The 20,740-nt window shown below is 43.6% G+C and overlaps 1 protein-coding gene and 1 pseudogene across 2 annotated transcripts in view; both read left to right on the top strand.

The window, feature by feature from the left end:
• LOC310777754 (membrane-associated phosphatidylinositol transfer protein 2-like) overlaps positions 1-20,740 on the top strand; it is a gene marked incomplete at both ends in the record, with an annotated part of 42,991 nt that overhangs the window by 19,970 nt on the left and 2,281 nt on the right. The window contains 5 exons of the mRNA XM_083638116.1: positions 1,759-1,875; positions 2,421-2,569; positions 2,976-3,125; positions 5,861-6,044; positions 6,139-6,267. Coding sequence (XP_083494242.1) covers positions 1,759-1,875; positions 2,421-2,569; positions 2,976-3,125; positions 5,861-6,044; positions 6,139-6,267 — 729 coding nt within the window. The remainder of the gene's footprint in view (positions 1-1,758; positions 1,876-2,420; positions 2,570-2,975; positions 3,126-5,860; positions 6,045-6,138; positions 6,268-20,740) is intronic.
• LOC310778716 (histone H3.2 pseudogene) lies at positions 9,049-9,459 on the top strand (annotated as a pseudogene). The gene has a single exon. The product of its transcript is annotated as a histone H3.2 pseudogene (transcript).

Raw genomic sequence — 20,740 nt, 5'->3', positions numbered from 1 at the left:
ATGTTAAGATTAGGGTAAATTCCTCTCTAGACTGGACTCATGTTAGGATTAGGGTAAATTCCCCTCTAGACTGGACTCATGTTAGGATTAGGGTAAATTCCCCTCTAGACTGGATCCATGTTAAGATTAGGGTAAATTCCTCTCTAGACTGGACTCATGTTAAGATTAGGGTAAATTCCTCTCTAGACTGGATGAGACTATCCAACATTGAAACTCTCCATTTAGACCAAATGTAATAATAATTTAAAAAAAATCAAGCTCTTGCGGTTAGAGTTCCTGATCCTATCTTTGCATTATTGTCACTCTGCTTTACTTGTTACTTTGATCATACAGTATATGTGACACGGTCTGGTGAAAGGGCGAACAAATAGGCAACCGTGAAATCGCACAAATCAAGATAAAAGTTGGGGGGGGGTTTTTCAATTTTTCATATTATGCAAGTTTAAGATGTTGAAGAACGCACGCAATAGATAGCCAAAGTGAACGTCACTTCCTGCTTTTCTCTGTGTACCAGCGTGTGAAAAAATATTAATGGTGGTGAACAGAGCGATACGCTACCTTTTTGATCCCGTTTGAATTGTGCCACAGGAGTACACACATCATGTTTGTCAATGTAAAAGAAAGCTCTGCAAGTCGAGAAAGTCGCAGTCAGTTTGTGATAAAACTGTGGCACTATAAGTTATAAATCAGAAAGACTACGCACAACCAGTCGCGTAAGTGACGTCTCTCCATTGTTCCATTGTTGTTGATGGTGTGACCACGAGAGATGTAGTTGATTGACAAAACTAAACCTTACGTTTCAGTTTCAGGACATGCATAGTTATCTTTCAAATTGACAAAAGTTAACGTGTACCCCCATGGCACAATTTAAACGGGATAAAAAAAAGTAACGTATCTCTCCGTTCACAACCATTCATATTTTATCACACGCTGGTACAGGGAGAAAAGCATGAAGTGACGTTCACTTTGGCTCTCTATATAATAAATAATAAATAGTTTTGCAATCACTAAATACCGTAAATTCCGGACTATAAGCCGCGGCTTTTTCCCCGTTTTTTGGCCCCTGCGGCTTATATAACGGTGCGGCTTATCTATGGATTTTTTCAGAAAAAATAAAAATAAAAAACGGAATTCTCTCTTCTTTAGCACTCTTTCTAACTATAAATCCACTTCTGTTTTAATTTCCTCTCTTGCCCTCTTTTCACCACACCGCGGACACTGTGTGCACTGTAAAAAAAAAACACAGGTGGTGTTGTGTTATGTTGTTTTGTTGAAATGTTAATAAATGGGAGCTTCCTCAAACAGCCATCTCTTTCCCGACAATCCCCTCTGTGCACGAACCCTTACATATGGTAATTAAACATTAAAACACAATTAAAAAAAAAAAAAAAAAAAACATTAAAACACCCGCGGCTTATAGTCCGGTGCGGCTTATATATGTAACAAACAGGCAATTTTGCTGCTGCGGCTTATACTCCGGTGCGCCTTATAGTCCGGAATTTACGGTACTTATAAATTGTTGTAAACTAAGCTTGTTCGGGGCAAACCAAGCATGTTCACCAAGTTTTCTCTGAATGTACAAACTATTTTCAGATTTCAATGGATGACACATCATTTGAAAGCTGACAATCTGCACTTTAATAATCTATAAAAAAAACTGAAAAATGACCATGTCCTACTTGTTCCCCAAAACACCAGTCCCTGTCACATATTTCTGTTAAATCTGTATGCTGATTTCTTGTGTTGTATGCTTGTCAGAATGTGACAGCTAACCACCGTGTGAATGACGCTGTCTTCACGGAGGACGGGGCCCAGATGGTGATGGGACGCTTCATGTATGGCCCTCTGGACATGGTCACCCTTACTGGGGAGAAAGTGAGTGTGCTAAAAGAGATGATTTTTGTGTGCTACTAAGATCTAAAAGTAGATATATATTTTTGTATTTGCACATGTTTAAAAACACAAACAGATAAAAGGAAAACAACCAATATTAATAATAATCATAATAATCATCATCATATAATGTCATCATATATGTCATCATATAATGTCCCGTCAATAATCATAATTATCTGGAAAGAAATATTTAAAAATAATAATAATCCGTACAAAGCAAACAATATAAACAAAAACAAGAGAAGAGAAACAAGCACACAGTACATGAGGAGAGGAAAAGCAACAGTAAGAAAGACAAAAACAAAACAGCAACCAAAATGAGCAAGTAGACGGTTAGACAAGTAGACAGTTAAAAAGGCAGTGAGGTGTGTGTGTGTGTGTGTGTGTGTGTGTGTGTGTGTGTGTGTGAGATGTGGGCTATGTGTGACTTATCAGGGAGATTCTAGTAGATATCTGATCGATGCCACCGTCACCAAAATCGGTTGAAAGAGTTTTGTTTTTTCTTTTGCTCTTGTTTCCTTCAGATTGACATCCACATCATGACCCAGCCCCCGTCCGGAGAGTGGGTGTACTTTGACACGGAGCTGACCAATAGCAGTGGCCGCATCTCTTACGCCATTCCCGAGAGCCAAAGGCTGGGCATCGGCGTGTATCCTGTCAAAATGGTGGTCAGGTAAGCTACATGTAAGATGTCGTTTCTCACAATCACAATGAAACAAGCGGGACTTTGCGATAGCTGCGACCAGACCACACACATTTCCAAAACGCAGGATGGTAGAGGCAGCCCACCCTACTCGGCTTCTGCCACCCTGCATTTAGAAAGGTGCCCTCCCCTGCCCCCTTTTAGCCAAATAACATGAACACACACACACACACACACACACACACACACACACACACACACACACACACACACACACACACACACTTGCCCTCCATGCCAAATTTCAGCCTCCTAGGGTGAAAACTGTGCCCGCCAACCAACCGACAGAATGCCTTCTAGAGCTGGTGGTCGCAGCTAAAAAGGCCTATTTGCCTCTAACATCCTTCCTCCCTCCCACCTGTTGTTTCTGTGACAGAGGTGACCATACATTTGCAGACAGCTACCTCACTGTGTTACCGCGCGGAACGGAGTTTGTGGTCTTCAGTATCGATGGATCTTTTGCTGCCAGCGTGTCCATTATGGGCAGTGACCCTAAGGTCCGAGCCGGAGCTGTGGATGTGGTGAGGTAAGGAACGTACCCAGCACAGACCTCTCCAAGCCAGGGGCATCTTGTGGGAAACGGCACACTCAGTAGAGATGCTAGCAGAATGTATCTGTGCTTTGAATGGTAATTTATCAGTGTGTGCCCCTCTGATGACGTCTTGTTTATACGTTGCCTTTCAGTACTGTATGCATTTATGCTAATTGACGAGGCCAGGAGCAATGAGTCAAGTGCATAGAGTGGATAAAAATATGGACCTAGCCACCGTGACGTCACCCACTTAACTTAACTTAACTTAACATAACTTGACGTAGCCACCGTGACGTCACCCATTGGCTTGTGGACTCCCGTTTTGAAGCCCTAGTTTGGCATTTTTACCATCGCCATCTCTCTCTTCTTCTCTTTTTTTGTCAGACAGAGCAGCAACGCCGCCTGCTATTGGTCTGTGATCAGCAAACTGCGCAATCACAGGGGACCTGTCAATCATGTCCCAAAGCATAGCCTCTTTTATTGTGTATTTTACTCTAAATGGAAGCATAATTTACATCATCCTGTATTTAACCCATTGATACCTGATGCAGCATTTGCATGTATATCCCTCATTTGTGTGTGTATCCCTTTAAGACCGCGGACCGCGTGACCCTAAATAATTTCCGCTTTGAAAATATGGCCACCCGAAAAAGTTTCCGCTTTGCATCAGGTATCAATGGGTTAAGAAGACTTAAACTAGCGATTGAATGAATGAATGAATGAATGAATGAGATTTTTATTTTTGAATATGAGATCAAACAATCAAACATTTTCCACATGGTTTCACATGTTATACCAAGAAAATAAATTACATGTATGTTCAAAAAAGGAGAAGGAAGAAGCTAATGCTTGTAGTTTCCTACCCCTTTTATACATCTTAATTTTTTTGACACGGTTACTGTTTGTTTATCAAAAGTACAGTCATTTCTCCAAATAATAAACTTAGTTTATCGGAAGAAGTAATTCTGGAAAATAAAAAACAAAATATTCTAGAAATAAGTACAAGAAAATACTGGGGAAAAAAGAAGCAAAATATATGTCTGGATATATGAGACAGACAAGCGAAAACGATTCAGTACGACCTCTTATATTTTATAGTTCTCTAGGGTAAACATTTTAAACTGCTTTTTGAATTGAGCGATGTGTAAACTTTCTTTGATCACTTCAGGTAAGTTGTTCCACAGCCTCACCCCGTTGACGGATATGCACATGCTTTTGAGTGTGGTGCGCACCTTGGATTGCAAGAGATTCCCTCTCCTTCTTAAATTATAACCACTTTCTCTTTCTTTGAACCATTTTTGTATATTGTTAGGGAGTAATTTGTTTTTAGCTTTGTAAATGATTAGTGTGGTCTTGAAATCAACTAAATCCATAAATTTTAATGTTTGTAAATTAAAAAATAAATCATTGGTATGCTCATAATAGCCAACATTGTTAACTATTCTTATTGCCTTTTTTTGCATGGTGCATATTGTCTTTAGGGTGGTTTTGTAGGTATTGCCCCACACAATAGGACAAATAGGGAAGAAAAAGCGAGCAATAGAGTGTGTACATTGTTTTCTGGTTCAGTATGTGTCTGACTTTGCATAGTATACCAACAGTCTTTGCCAGTTTAGAACAGATGTGTTTGACTTGTGGTTTCTAGTTGAGATTGTGGTCAATTAATACTCCCAAGAAGGAGTTCGATTGAAACCATAAATTTGTTGGGAAAGTGTTTACTGAGGTAATACATCAATTGAGACATAGGGTCATTTACCCATTGACTTCTGTACAATCTGACTTCTTTTTGCAGCCATGTGACTGTAACAGTGTGCATTTTAACATGGGGGTCTATGGGGATTTACTCGCTTTTGCAGTCAGCCTCAAGTGGCCATTCGAGGAACTGCAGTTTTTTGGTACTTCCACATTGGCTGCATTTTCTCAGAAGCGTAGGTTGGGGCTTGGTCAAGTGCTGTGTTGTCTTTGGGCAGGCACTGGCAGGACGTGTGTTGTGTGACTTGTCTGACTTGTGTTGTCTGACTTGTGTTGTCTTTGGGCAGGCACTGGCAGGACTTGTGTTGTGTGACTTGTGTGACTTGTGTTGTCTGACTTGTGTTGTCTTTGGGCAGGCACTGGCAGGACTTGTGTTGTGTGACTTGTGTGACTTGTGTTGTCTTTGGGCAGGCACTGGCAGGACTTGTGTTGTGTGACTTGTCTGACTTGTGTTGTCTGACTTGTGTTGTCTTTGGGCAGGCAATGGCAGGACTTGTGTTGTGTGACTTGTGTTGTCTGACTTGTGTTGTCTTTGGGCAGGCACTGGCAGGACTTGTGTTGTCTGACTTGTGTTGTCTTTGGGCAGGCACTGGCAGGACTTGTGTTGTCTGACTTGTGTTGTCTTTGGGCAGGCACTGGCAGGACTTGTGTTGTCTGACTTGTGTTGTCTTTGGGCAGGCACTGGCAGGACTTGTGTTGTGTGACTTGTGTGACTTGTGTTGTCTGACTTGTGTTGTCTTTGGGCAGGCAATGGCAGGACTTGTGTTGTGTGACTTGTGTGACTTGTGTTGTCTGACTTGTGTTGTCTTTGGGCAGGCACTGGCAGGACTTGTGTTGTGTGACTTGTGTGACTTGTGTTGTCTGACTTGTGTTGTCTTTGGGCAGGCACTGGCAGGACTTGTGTTGTCTGACTTGTGTTGTCTTTGGGCAGGCACTGGCAGGACTTGTGTTGTCTGACTTGTGTTGTCTTTGGGCAGGCACTGGCAGGACTTGGGCTATTGGATCGTGTACGTGACGGGACGTCCCGACATGCAGAAGCAGCGGGTGGTGGCCTGGCTCTCGCAGCACAACTTCCCCCATGGCATCGTCTCCTTCTGCGACGGCCTGGTTCACGACCCCCTCAGACACAAGGCCAACTTCCTCAAGTTGCTCATCTGTGAGGTGAGGAAGGCGCAGGCAGCGCTTCTAAGCTACATTTAAGACGATATAATGATATATGTATAAAGTGTCTAACAGCAGACCTCTCTTTGTTCAGGCACATATGAAGATCTTTGCGGCCTACGGCTCAACTAAGGACATTTCTGTGTATTCCTCTATCGGCCTGCCTCCATCGCACATCTACATCGTGGGAAGACCCACAAAGAAGATGCAGCACCAGTGTCAGGTACACTGCACTACAGCAGATAGCCTAATAGTAAATGGCAGTGCTGTTGTTCATCTTATGCTCAGACGCGGGGGTGGGCCAAATTCTTCCGGGTCGTGTTAACACTCCCGGCGGTCACGGCGCGAAATACAAATTAACGTCATGAAGAAGAGAGTTGTTTTTGCAGGGGGTAAAACAGCCCACTACTTTGAGCTCGGTACACAGCCAGCAAGCGGAGTATCCACTGTTAGCCAGGTCAGATAACGTTATCGTCGACAATGACGAGCACTTTCTTGTAAAACATACCTGGACTCCAACAAAGAAAGCTTCAGATGGTTTTCTCTCCTCCGAGCTCGAGCCATTTACGTCTATAAGACCCGCAAACGTGAACGTAATTCCCTGGAATGCGAGACTTAACGAGCCAGTTACATGGCATTGCATTCTTAGACATTGCCGTTTGCTTTTATTTGGTATGTTACATACAATTGGCTAAATTATTAGTTAATTCAGAGTTAGATTATATTGGAGCAGCCAGCCATTTTTTCCCCTTTTTTTGTGCCGGAAGTCATCACACGACCACACAACCGGGTCAAATGGGCATGGCTACATAAGGTGAATAGCTTTGGTATAGTTTAGTATAGTTTTACATTTTTATTTTGTTTGAATTTGTTTGTTTTTTCAGTGTGGGCATGGTAGATTGAGTTATTATGTGTTTTGTTATCATTATTTTGTTGAAACACAACACACACATACACACACCCAACACAACAACACACACAATACAACACACAACACACGTTCGGCCCAGCCACATCCGGCCTGGCCAGGACCGATACCACACAACACAACACAACACAACACACCAAGACAGAATAAAATAAATAATTGTAAAATATACGAAGCAGTTACAAATTGTTAAAAAATGTTAAAAATAAAAACACACACCACAAGCAAATTAAAACCCTGCAAAACTACAATAGGTCAATGAATGTGTATTTTGAGGTGATTTGAAAGATAATCAATCTAAAGATAATCAATCTAATCTCTTAGCTTATCTAAATTCCTCAGACATGATGTTGCACAATCTAATCTTGTTAACAAAAATCACTTTATAAGTCTTGAATTGAGACGGTGGAAAAGAGGAACTTGTAAATCGACACTTCTACTGGACGCTTCACAAATACAAATAGTTGTTCTGAAGCTCTGACAAAAAGTAGATTACAAAGTTCTTTACAAACAATAAAAGACGATCCCTGAAAAGTAGATGTCACCTCCTCTGTGTGAATGACAGTGACAAACTTGGTGTGGAGGTAACACGATATAAATGTATAGCCTACTTATTATCATAGTACATAATTGCCTCTGATTCAATTATGTGTATTATTTTATCATAATTAAAATTGCCTAAGTGGGCAGGTGGGGGTTAGTCACGATTTTGCGGGCTGTGTCAGTAGCTGTGTTTCCATTACAGTTTTTCGCAAAATAATTGCGATATTTCTACAACTTCGACAATGTACAATTGCGACTTGTAGGCGTTTCCATTGAAGTTGAGTTTGGTCTGACGGCGCACACACCTGAACGCAATTCCCCATTACCAGCAGCTGCCACAGTGATTACGCACGGGGATCTGCCCCATATGGCCATATCCCGTCCCCTGCATGCTCAAATCCAACCAATGGTCAATGCAAATCACAACACGAAGTTACAACGCATATAAACGAGCCTGATTATCAATTCAAAATAAAATTAGTAGCAACGTTGCTGGCTGCGGTGAATGCAGTGAGTGCGACAGGCAGAGGAAAAAATGTAGCCTAATACAACTGGTCCGATTTAGAGATGGAGGAGGGGGGAAAAGGCTGATATGGTTCAATAATCGGAATGTCGTGTATTATAATTATAACATTGCACCTGAAACGTGTGTTATGTATTACTCACAGTCACTGTATTCACTTCAGACAGCACCACCGCACCAGTGTGTGCTTTTCATCCCCTCATCTCGCTGCTCAAATGCGCGCACAGGCAGCCTGTCACCATGGACCACGGCTACACATCTGCCACGGCTTATCGAACCTTACTTACCGAACTTATTTTCCGCTCCTTTTCCAAAGGAGAAGATGGGTCACATGACGTGCAAATGCGGAAAATGTGTTTCAATTACACTTTTGCGATAAACTGCTATATCGACACGTCTGAAAAACCACCTCATGGGAGCGCAAAAGCTTTCTGCGATATTTGGCACGTTTTTCGAAATTCACGTGTTTCCATTACCCAATTTCTATTGCGATATTTAGATTTTGCGCATTTCTGAGGGTAATGGAAACACGACTTGTGACATCATCAATGATGTCATAAATCAGGAATTTTATTAGTGATGTCACTTGCAATTGTGATGTCATCAGTGATGTCACTCGAGCAATTGTGATGTCATCAGTGATGTCACTCAAGCAATTGTGATGTCATCCTTCCTGGCTGAGGCTACATAAGTGGTGGAAGATCCAAGGCATCATCCAGTCGACCGGAAAGCCATAAGAAGAAGAAGCTGCTGCTCGCGTACGATAATTCCCTCCAAAAACGATCATTTTGACCCTCAGGTACGATAATTCAACATTCCCCACCTGGCAACACTGCTGCAGAAAGACATATTTTAACTTTTCTCATAAGGAAGGAAGAACTCAACATTGTAACATGGCCAAAACCAAGCAGACAGCCCGTATGTCCACTGGAGGAAAAGCTTCCAGGGAGCAGCTCAGAAAGATATATTTTAACTTTTCTGATAAGGAAGGAAGAACTCAACATTGTACCATGGCCAAAACCAAGCAGACAGCCCGTATGTCCACTGGAGGAAAAGCTCCCAGGAAGCAGCTCGCCACCAAGGCTGTCCGTAAGAGCGCCCCGGCCACCGGCGGCGTCAAGAAGCCTCACCGTTACCGGCCCGGTACCGTGGCTCTGAGAGAGATCCGTCGCTACCAGAAATCAACCGAGCTGGTGATCCGCAAGCTGCCCTTCCAGCGCCTGGTCAGAGAGATCGCTCAGGACTTCAAGACCGACCTGCGCTTCCAGATCTCTGCTCTCACGGCTCTGCAGGAGGCCAGCGAGGCTTACCTGGTCGGCCTGTTTGAGGACACTAACCTGTGCAGCATCCACACCAAGAGGGTCACCATCACGCCCAAAGACCTCCTGCTGGCCCGCCGCATCCGCGGAGAGCGCGGATAACACTAGAAAGACCACAGTGTCATTTTGAGCTTTTTGAAAGGTATATGTGCAATAACCTTGTTGAATTAAAAATGACAATACTGCGGGTACCTGACTTTTCCTAAAAGTGTCTGTATTGTCATTTAAAATAGTTTTTATATGAATTACGCAAAAGGCAAAGAAAATAAAACGTTTACCTAGAAAGACCATAAGCTGTCATTTTGACCTCACTGAATTTCCCAGGGTTCTAATCTAGACCCATTTTTGGTTCAGTTTTGTCTTTTTAAAATATAAACACAATAAATGCATTAATCTCTCAATTAATGCAGAGTCGGTATCCAGCTGCATACCGACCCCGCTCCGCGAACCTGCACATATGATCAATCAGTACCGCAACCCACCCCGCCCCGCAGACATGAGACCCGCACCCCGACCCGGAACCGCATATATACAGTATAATAACCGTTACTCTGCAGTGCAAACATTTTGTAGTGACCCTAACAAAACTGCCACCGTTTCACACGGGAGGCGAATAGCAGTCTTTCTGGCCGAGACTCGTCAGCTGATGTACGTTAATTAGCTTTTAGCAGCTGCTAGCTGACTAACCAGCTGGTTAGCTCTGCTATCAGACACTACAGACAGTTGTACAGCAAGAAAAGTGACTTACTAGTCATTTCCAATATGTCCAGTATAATCCATACTGCCTTTATGATCGCTGTTGCAGGAACGTAAATCCACTTTTACAACGTTCAACCTCTCCACTTTCACGGTATCCATGTTGTTGCCTGTTGCTATGAAAACAGCCAGTGTGTATGGTTGTAGTGGAGGCTAACATTAGCCTACTACAGCATCTGTCCGACTCGTATTGTCTCCAATCAATCACCTGGACCCCGCAGCTGAGTTTTGGCTGTTTTGTGCAGTCCATATAGCGTCACACAATGATGCCGGTTATGTAAACAAAGCGGAAAACGTGCTTCAGAAAGTTTTCTCCTCTTCCCTCTGCCTGCATCTCAGAGTCAGACCAGCTGCCAGACACACCCCCTGCTAGACACACCCCCTGCCTCAGACTGAGTGCAACAGAAAAACATACTGTGCCTCCTACGTTGTTCTACCCGCCCCCTGCCCACATTTAGTTCATTTTTACCCGCGCCCTGACCCGGTAATTTACACAAGTGTATTTTTTACCCGCACCCTGCATTTATGCGGGGCCCCGCGGAACTCCGACCCGGTGCAGGACTCTGGTGTGTTACTGAGTTAACACAACGGTGATTAAGCCAACATCCACCGCCGTTTGGCTAAGAGGAAGAACGTGATGGAAACCATATTCACTACAGAACTTCTGACTGTCCAAACGAGACGCGAGGAATTTCTGCTTTACGGGAGTTTTTAAATCATATTGATAGGATTAGCGGTTCAAAAGTTAGTAAACATTTAACAATAGCATGGTGGGGCAGTGGTAGCGCTGTCACCTCACAGTTAGAAGGTCCTGGGTTCGATTCCCGCCTGGGACGCTGCGGGCACTGAGGGTGTCCCCCCCCCCCCCCCAATGTCTTCATTGTCTACTGCCCAGGTGGGCTCTCTTGTCAAAAAGGCCTTTCTGTGTGGAGTCTGTGTGTGGACCCCCACTAAAAACATGCAGCCTGACCAGCGATGACAAAGAACTGAAGTTGGTCCCCGGGCGCTGCATGGACACTAAAGAAAGCCATAACCGTGGCAGCCCTACCCGCACCCCTTGAGTTTGACATGGTCATGTGCTCCAAGTCATTTATACAAACAGAAGATCTCAAGTCAAGACTTTAGTAACCTTTAAAGGTATTCTGGCTTAGTGAAGGTTGTTTCATTGTGATTTGTGAGGTTCCAGGTGAGGCCCAACACAATGGCCTGTCGGCCAGGACAGAATACAGCAGAGGCTTGGATTGCAACACCAGTCTTTTATTTATACACCCATTATGTTGTTGCTGGTTTGCTGGTGATAAAGAAAGAGAAGAACATATTGTAAATCCATAGTGATTCAACAAAAGTAACAATTAAATCCAAACAATTACTAATTATATAATATCCAAAATAAAGAAATAACTCTATTAAAGGAACTTAAAGGATGGGTTTTCCGTGGGGAATATGAATATATATTAAATCTCACGCCCCTAAGGTTTTCGAATCCGTTGAAATTTTTGAAATTGGATATTCACTGCCAGAGATATCAAGCATCTCTCACATATTTTTTGGGCCAGCCGACGCGTTTCGCGTCATCTGGCCTAAGTCCGCCTTGCGGAAGTCGTGCACCTATGAACTACAACTGTTGTTGGCCATGGTCCCGCCTCTAGAGGTCCTCCACGCCCCTTCAGAGGCCTTGACCAAAACAAAAACGCAGCCATCTTGTCAACCGCCTAGCCTGCTGTAGCTAATATTAGCTTCCCATAGTTCCTTGCAAAGAGACCATTATCTCGGGAACGGAAGCACTAATCGACACGGGACTGGCGGCATTGGAAAGCTCGTCAAATTTTACATCTAGTAGTAGGTGGGTTGAAGTAACGAAATCAACGCTGAGCAATGTACCCGTTTTTACACATTTTTACAGAAAATAGTTACAACATCAGATGCGCGTAACTCCTACGAAAATGCCTTAAAATGCATGAAAAAATTTTTATGAAGACATCTCCCGACATATATACTACCGTTTACATTTGGTGCAATTTGGAGGCAATTTTATTTTCGATTTTTTTTCTTGTTCTTTGTATATTTCATTGTCGAAGCCTTCTTCTTCTTCTTCTTTGAGTTTTATGGCGGTTGGCAAACATATATGTGCATTACCGCCACCTACTGGAGTTTGATATCAGCCAAATGCCTGAGGGGTGGGCATAAAAACGAAGGCCACGCGAGCCCAGTGCATTGTGGGAAATGTAGTATTTCGAGTCCCCGCACCCGCACCTCCCCCCCACCACCCCCCCCCACACACAGAGTGGATTTCGGTTGATATCTCTGTGAGTAAACCTCCAATTTCAAAAATTTCAACGGATTCGAAAACCTTAGGGGCGTGAGATTTAATATATATTCATATTCCCCACGGAAAACCCATCCTTTAAGCAGTGCATCCAATAATCATAAATTACCAAAGCAAAGTCAAATAAAAGGAAAACTTACTAATCATTTACACAGCAAACAGTGAAGGTGAGGAATCCAGTGGAGGCCAGCCAGCTTGTGCTACCATGGTTTGCAGCAGAGGATTTGCCACAGGTGAAGTGACTGGCCTTATTAGCTCTCGGGCTCCGCCCATCCAGAGAGCAGTGAAGGGAAGCAGTGAGGAGGCAGTTGGAGGAATATGAAATGAGGGGATTTTCTACAGAGTGTGAAAGCAGTGAACACAGAGAGACACAAAGAGCTGCGTTCAACAGGATGAGGTTTTATAGAAGTATAAATATAGGCATTAGCACACCTCTCAGAGAAACGGACGTGTGATAAACATGTGACCTAGGTATTTCATAGAAATGCCACCAACAACCTACAATGCAACAAGTAAAGCAAGCTTACAGGTATAGGCAGTATTTAAATGACTCAGGCCTTTGACAGCAGTATTATATGGTGACTGATATCACAGTTGTATGGAGTGGGCGGGTGGGCCTAGAGATCTGATGTGATGTCATCAGACAGTTGTGAAGGCTAAGTGTGTGGGTGGGCCTGGACGTCCAGTGATATAGGACAAAAGTTGGCTATGATAACTATGATGTCACTCAGTTGTGATGGCTAAGTAGGTGGGCCTCAGTGATGTCATCAGTGATGTCACTCGAGCAATTTGGCTAAGTGGAGGCTGGGTGAGTGGGCGGTATGTATGGAGGACGGTCAAGATTTCTGGCTGAAAAAGAGAGGAGGGGTGATGGAGAGAAGAAGAAGACTGAAGAGGGAGGAGAGAAACAGAGGGAGGTGGATGGAGATGGGAAAGAAAAAGACAAGAAGTGTCAAAGTGGACAAAGAGAGAGAGACTCTAGTTTAGAGAAAAAGACAGAAGATGAGAAGAGCAGCTCTGGCAGGCTGCTACCCTGGGCAGCGCTGTGTGTGTGTGTGTGTGTGTGTGTGTGTGTGTGTGTGTGTGTGTGTGTGTGTGTGTGTGTGTGTGTGTACGTCACTTATAACATCACATGCTCATCTCGTGTCAGAACGGTGCATCTGCTTTAAGTGAGGACCTACATGTTTTTGTGCATTGACCAACTGACCAACAGAGTGACTTATATAGAGCTGCTGCCCAGCCATGCTGGCTGCAGATAAACTGGACAGATAACTGGAACCTTTCTAACAGCCGGTGGTGAGAGCATAATTGCTCGAGTGACATGTAATCGTTCTGATATCACCAGAAAGATGACATTCTCCTCTTTCCAACAGTGTAGTAAACTCTAATGGTTTTAGGGTCAATGTGACTCATTTTGATGGAGCAGGTTACAGTTGTGAATGGCTAAGTGGGTGGGCCTAGAGATCTGTGATGGCCTGTGATGTCATCAGACAGTTGTGATGGTAGTTGGAGGATGGGTCTAGAGATCTGATGTGATGTCATCAGACAGTTGTGATGGCTATGTGGGAGGATGGGTCTAGATGTGATGTCATCAGACAGTTCAGCATACTTAATCAAGGCAATCTAGTGTGTTTCTAAAAACATTTGATTTCTTAATCCATACAGAATAAGTTGGCAAAATACATTTTATTTACATTATATAGCACTTTTCTCTTCTTGTTCTCTTATAAAAGCAAAGTTTGCAATGTACTTTATCATACAGAATAATATAAATAATTGTAAAATATACGAAGCAGTTACAAATTGTTAATTTAAAAATAAAATAAAAACACACACCACAAGAAAATAAAAAACCTGCAAAACTACAATAGGTCAGTGAATGTGTATTTTGAGGTGATTTGAAAGATAATCAATCAAAGACAATCAATCTAATATCTTATCTAAGTTCATCAGGCAGGATGTTGCACAATATAATTTTGTTAACGAAAATCACTTGTCTTGAATTGAGACAGTGGAAAAGAGGAGCTGCTAAATCGACACTTCTACTGGACGCTTCACAAATACAAATAGTTGTTCTGAAACTCTGACAAAAAGTAGATTACAAAGTTCTTTATCCCTTAAAAGGAGATGTCACCTCCTCTGTGTGAAAGACAGTGACAAACTTTGTGTGGAGGTAAAGTGACAATATGTTTTCATTTGAGATGTCACAATGTTAGAAGTCAATCACTTTTTCACAGACCCAGTAATACAATAAGTCACACCTGTCATCATTCCAGCTGTTTAGTTCTTGAGGCCAAAATGTGTTAACACAGTCCTGATTTACACGGTTGTATTTTCCATTGGGCTGGCCTGTGTGCCAGAAGAACCTGTTTAAAAAAGAAAACATTCAACTGTACTTGATGCAAAATAAGAGCACAATGCATTATCATTATCAGGCCAACCTGATGACTGTAGGACTGAAGAATGAATGTCTTACCTGCTGCTCAGAGGTTTACCATCCACCCATTTCCAGACTCCCTCCTCATCTCTGTCACTCAAACCAATCCAAATGTTCTTGTTGAAGGAATTGATGAATTTCTGTTGAATTGTTTCAAAGACAAATGACATCAACACACACGTGTGAAGCACTCAAACAAAGTGTGCAATGTGAGAGTTTTAATCCAAATTAATCACCTCTAAAGAGATTTTTACAATCAAACAGCAACTTCAGGGAAAAACATGTTGCCACTTTTCTCTTTACCTGTTCTTCTTCAGTGTTTATGATGAGCAGGTCTGCTCCTCTCTTTATGCACTCCTGCCTGCTGTCCTCCCAGCTTGTCTCAGTAGAAATGTAGTAAAAACTGTTGCTCAATGAGCTGCATCCTCCATCTTTACAGAGACGCTCTGCAAGAGGAGAGGATCTTAAGAGCAGCAAATAAAAGCACAATACATAATAATGCACACAAATGTACAGTACATGCAAGTTCATACATACACACACACACACACACTCATTCCTATATTTTCTATATTATCAATTGTTCAAATGTTATCTTTATTCTGTATATTCTTGTTACTGTTGTGTCAGCTAGAATTAGCTAGACATACTTTCTGTGAAGCCCTCTGAGACATGCTTGTGAATTAGGGCTATATAAATAAACTTGACTTGACTTGACTTGACACACACACACACACACACACACAGGCAGAATAAGACAGACTCACTGAGCTCAAACCAAGTCTTGTTGAGGGTCAGCAGTTTGTTGAGTGATTCTTCTTCTAGTCTGCCATTAGCATTTGTACCTGCACAAACAGGAAATCCAAAACTGTGTTTAAATGTAGCTAGAGACAAATATACAAAATGGATGCTGAAGAGGGCAAATCTAATGTGTGATAGAGGAAGTGAATGGCTTACAGTGGAACACAACGCCTATAAGAGCAGCCAGTAGGAGAAGACACATCAGCAGCAGACACACTACAGTCACCCTGCAGGGCTTCTTCACTGGCTGGATAACATCAGCTGTAAGAACAAGACAGAGCGGCCATGTTTTAGTAACACAAGCACCAGAGGGACTGTTACACAGCTACTGAATATTACTGTTCATTACAACATGACTGGCTATTTTCTGATTGTGTGTGTGTGTGTGTGTGTGTGTGTGTGTCTCTGTGTCTCTGTGTGTCTGTGTGTTTGTATGCTTGCGTGGTTGTGTTACTCACCTAGTTGCTGATCTGGTGTGTTCTCGATATTTGATCTGCGTTCACGACCCCCATAGTTGTCTAAACTTTCATAGTGGTCCACTCCGCTCTCCTTATCTAAACTTTCATAGTGGTCCACTCCGCTCTCCTCCACCTCGTTGCTCCCTCCAGCTGAGGCTCTCTCTTCTCTCTCTCGTAGACGCTCCTCTCTTTCCAGAGAATCTTCGTTGTTGTAGATTTGAACGTGCTCAGACATCTCCATCTTCTGTCTCAATCTTCAGCTGCTGTGTGTGTCTGTGTGTGAGTGAGTGTGAAAGCACTGACCAACACAGAGACACAAAGAGCTGCGTTCAACAGGATGAGGTTTTATAGAAGTATAAATATAGGCATTAGCACACCTCTCAGAGAAACAGACGTGTGATAAATATGTGACCTAGACTTTTCATAGAAATGCCACCAACAACCTACAATGCAACAAGTAAAGCAAGCTTACAGGCAGGGTGGGAATATCATCATTTTAGGGGCACGGCCATCTGGCCTTCAGCATCACAATACTGTTTAGGGCACAAAGGTCACATGCCAGGGCACATGCCAGGTCACATGCCAGGGCACATGCCAGGCCACATGCCAGGCCACATGCCAGGCCACATGCCAGGCCACATGCCAGGCCACATGCCAGGCCACATGCCAGGTCACATGCCAGGCCACATGCCAGGCCACATGCCAGGGCACATGCCAGGCCACATGCCAGGCCACATGCCAGGCCACATGCCAGGGCACATGCCAGGCCACATGCCAGGCCACATGCCAGGTCACATGCCAGGTCACATGCCAGGCCACATGCCAGGTCACATGCCAGGCCACATGCCAGGTCACATGCCAGGTCACATGCCAGGCCACATGCCAGGTCACATGCCAGGCCACATGCCAGACCACATGCCAGGGCACATGCCAGGCCACATGCCAGGCCACATGCCAGGGCGCAAAGATGCTTTTAAAGCAACTGACAGCAGCAGGCTGGTAGCAGCAAGGGCACTGCCAAGGTGTCCTTAGGGATCTTAGGGCATCACAGCCAGAGGGAGGGGCAACACAGGCCATGGCCTGATGGTCTCCGTGTAATTCCCACCCTACTTACAGGCAGTGTTGGGAAGTAACGAGTTACTAGTTACTCGTTACTGTAATAATATTACTTTTTCCAAGTAACGAGTAGTGTAACGAATTACTATAGAATATAAGTAATAATATTACAGTTACTTCAAGATAAACGAGCTCGTTACGTTAGTCGTTACATCTTTTGTTGAGTCCATTCTGTGATGCCGCTGCGCTGCAAAACGACACGCAGTCGGCATTCACTGATCACAAGCAGCATGGCTTTTAACGCTCCCAAAACAAGGTGACGTCACCGCAGAGCACATTCGAGCACCAGGCAACAGGCAGGCAGGCACACCTCCCTCTCTGTCCTGCTGAGCGAGGAGGAAAATCCGTGGCTGGATATATTCCCATGACTTTGTTTTTGTCGGGAAGAAAGGTGACACGATTGAACATCGAAGTCAAATGTAAACGGTGTCCAGGACAGGTAGGCTACTAAACACTCTTTCCACTGTGAAAAACACGAGCTCAAACTTCCTAACGTTAACGTTACGAGACGAGAGGACAGCACAACAGAAACCGGAAAACTGTTCAAATACAGAGATAACGTAAAAACTCACAAGCTGGTGGACATCAAACATTGCTGTTATTATTGTCAGGTTAATGTTAATGTTGCAGAACTAACGTTATTTGTGACACAAACTTGTTAAGCAAAGATGTAGCCTATACGTATTGAGTTTGCATTGGCAGTGCATACTGCATTCTATAAAACAGAAGCTGTTTAAAAGATTGCATCTTGTCAGTCATCACTTTGAGCCAGGTGTGCTCTTCATCAAGCATCTCTGTAGGAAGCTGTGCTCTGGCAAAGCGATTAGTTTAAATGGAACGGCACATAATAGACCTAGTTCACACATTCGCACCGCAAAGTCTGCATTTTGATGAGAAAAACGCCATGGGCCTTTTTCACAACGGCCATTTGTGTCTAGAAGACAGAGTATACACAGGTGCAACCAACTAACTAATTAGGGCTCCAGCACTGGAACACCTAAATGGACTGGAAGTTGGAAGCCCTAATTAACATCTTGGTGCACCTGTGTTACCTCCTGCCTTTTAGACACAAAATCGCTGCAGTGAAAAAGGCCTATTGCCATTTGTGTGGAATGTAACGGAAAAGTAATATAACGAGTAAAATGGTAAATGGTAAATGGCCTGCATTTATATAGCGCTTTTATCCAAAGCGCTTTACAATCAGTAGATGGTCTACATTCACCCATTCATACACCGATGGCGGCAGGCTGCCACGCAGGGTGCCTACACACCATCGGGAGCAAGGAGGGTTAAGTGTCTTGCCCAAGGACACAACGACAGCAGCTGGGAGGGAGCGGGGATCGAACCGCCAACCCTTGCGTCATTGGCCGACCCGCTCTACCTCCTGAGCTAAAGCCGCCCCCTGCCAGCCGAGTATCTAACGAATTACTTTTGGCATGGAGTAATAAGTAAAGTAATAATATTACTTTTGAAAATAGTAACGAGTAATATGTAATATATTACTTTTTTAGTAATGAGTGCCCAACACTGCTTACAGGTATAGGCAGTATTATAGGGTGACTGATATCACAGTTGTGATGGCTAAGTGGGAGGACCTCAGTGATGTCACCGGTGATGTCATCAGACAGTTGTGATGGCTAAGTGGATGGGTGGGCCTAGAGGTCTTGTGTGTGCGTAGCGTGGACGTCCAGTGATGTATAGGACAAAAGTTGGCTATGACAACTATGATGTCACTCAGTTGTGATGGCTAAGTAGGTGGGCCTCAGTGATGTCATCAGTAATGTCACTCGAGCAATCTGGCTAAGTGGAGGCTGGGTGGGTGGGTGGTATGTATGGAGGACGGTCAAGATTTTCGGATGAAAAAGAGAGGAGGGGTGATGGAGAGAAGAGCAGGACTGAAGAGGGAGGAGAGAAACAGAGGGAGGTGGATGGAGATTGGAAAGAAAAAGAAAAGTGTCAAATGTCAAATATGTGGACAAAGGGAGAGAGAGTCTCCTCCATAGAGATCGACGTGTGCGAGAACTCTAGTTTAGGGAAAAAGACAGAAGATGAGAAGAGCAGCTCTGGCAGGCTGATACCCTGGGCAGCGCTTTGAGCACAAGTCTGTGTGGTGTGTGTGTGTGTGGTTGTGGTGTGTGTGTGTGTGTGTGTGTGTGTGTGTGTGTGTGTGTGTGTGTGTGTGGTTGTGGTGTGTGTGTGTGTCTAGCTGTGTGACACACACGTCACTTGTAACTTTGCGTGCTCATCCCGTGTCAGAACGGTGTATCTGCTTTAAGTGAGGACCCAACATTTTTTTGTGTATTGACCAACAGAGTGACTCAGAGGCCTTTACACCTGGCGTTAACATGCATTTTCTGTGATCAGATTGCAATCAGATTGTGTTTTATCACTTGAAATGCCAGGTGTAAACACCCCCAAAACACATTGAAGAAGGATTGCAATCTGATCGGCCAAACCACCTCCGGAGGTGGTCAGGGATGCATTGTGTACACATTGAACACAAGTGCAAATGCAACGTGTCCTCTCAATCTGGATACAGCAACTTTATGCTGATTGAGAGGACAGCCATTTCTGCTATCAGATTGCAATCAGATTGCAGAAAACGCATGTTAACGCCAGGTGTAAATGGCCTCTTATTCACCTTATTCACACCACGCCCACTTTTTCTCTCTTCCGCGACCCGCGTTACCCGCAATTGTATTTGTTCTTCCGGTTCAGCGCTAGTTGGCGGCCAATTTCAAAACAAAACGTCACTATGAATGACGTTTGGCAACATTCAGAAGCTACACTGCGGCCAACTTCAGTTACATGTTCATAGCGTTACTGCTGCGAGGAGCCGATGGCTGTACCCGGTCGGCATTTAACGTTAGTTACAAAAGCACGTCGATAGTGTTTTCTCACTGCCAGTAGCCTACAGTAGGGTTTGACAGATACTAGCGTCAGCTAGTCCGACCGGTCAGCACAGCCAGCGCTCCCAATCCTCGCTGCTCGTTAAATATTTCCAAATAGGCTTATTCTGATAAACTGATAACTGGTCACATATAGGGCTGGGTATCGCCACTGACTTCCCGATACGATACGATTACGATACACAAGGTCCCAAGTTGATACGATTTCTGATACGATACGATTCAATATCAATATTTTAGTTACAATACCAGTTTTGCTTTGATAATGGAAGAGATTCTCAAAGAACTAATGCTGTAAATTGTACAAGGAACCCTCTAACCTGGTGCATTATTAAAAAATATTAATATTTACATTAAGAATTGACCATAAAGCAAGCAGTTACATCATGTAATTCTTTTTTATTTAAACATGTTTTATTTATTCTTTATTTAACCAGGAAGGTCTCATTGAGATACAATATATCTTCTGCCAGGGAGTCCTGGTCAAGATGGACAGCAAAAATAAAAGGTTTCATATAAAAAATACAAACAGGGACAAATAACATCACAGAATACGCACAGAAACACAACAAGCAAACAC

Source organism: Poromitra crassiceps, assembly GCF_964638095.1.
Source record: "Poromitra crassiceps genome assembly, chromosome: 6".
Taxonomy (NCBI): Eukaryota; Metazoa; Chordata; class Actinopteri; order Beryciformes; family Melamphaidae; genus Poromitra; species Poromitra crassiceps.
Note: the sequence above shows the minus strand (reverse complement) of the source record. Positions and strands in the feature narration are given on the sequence as shown.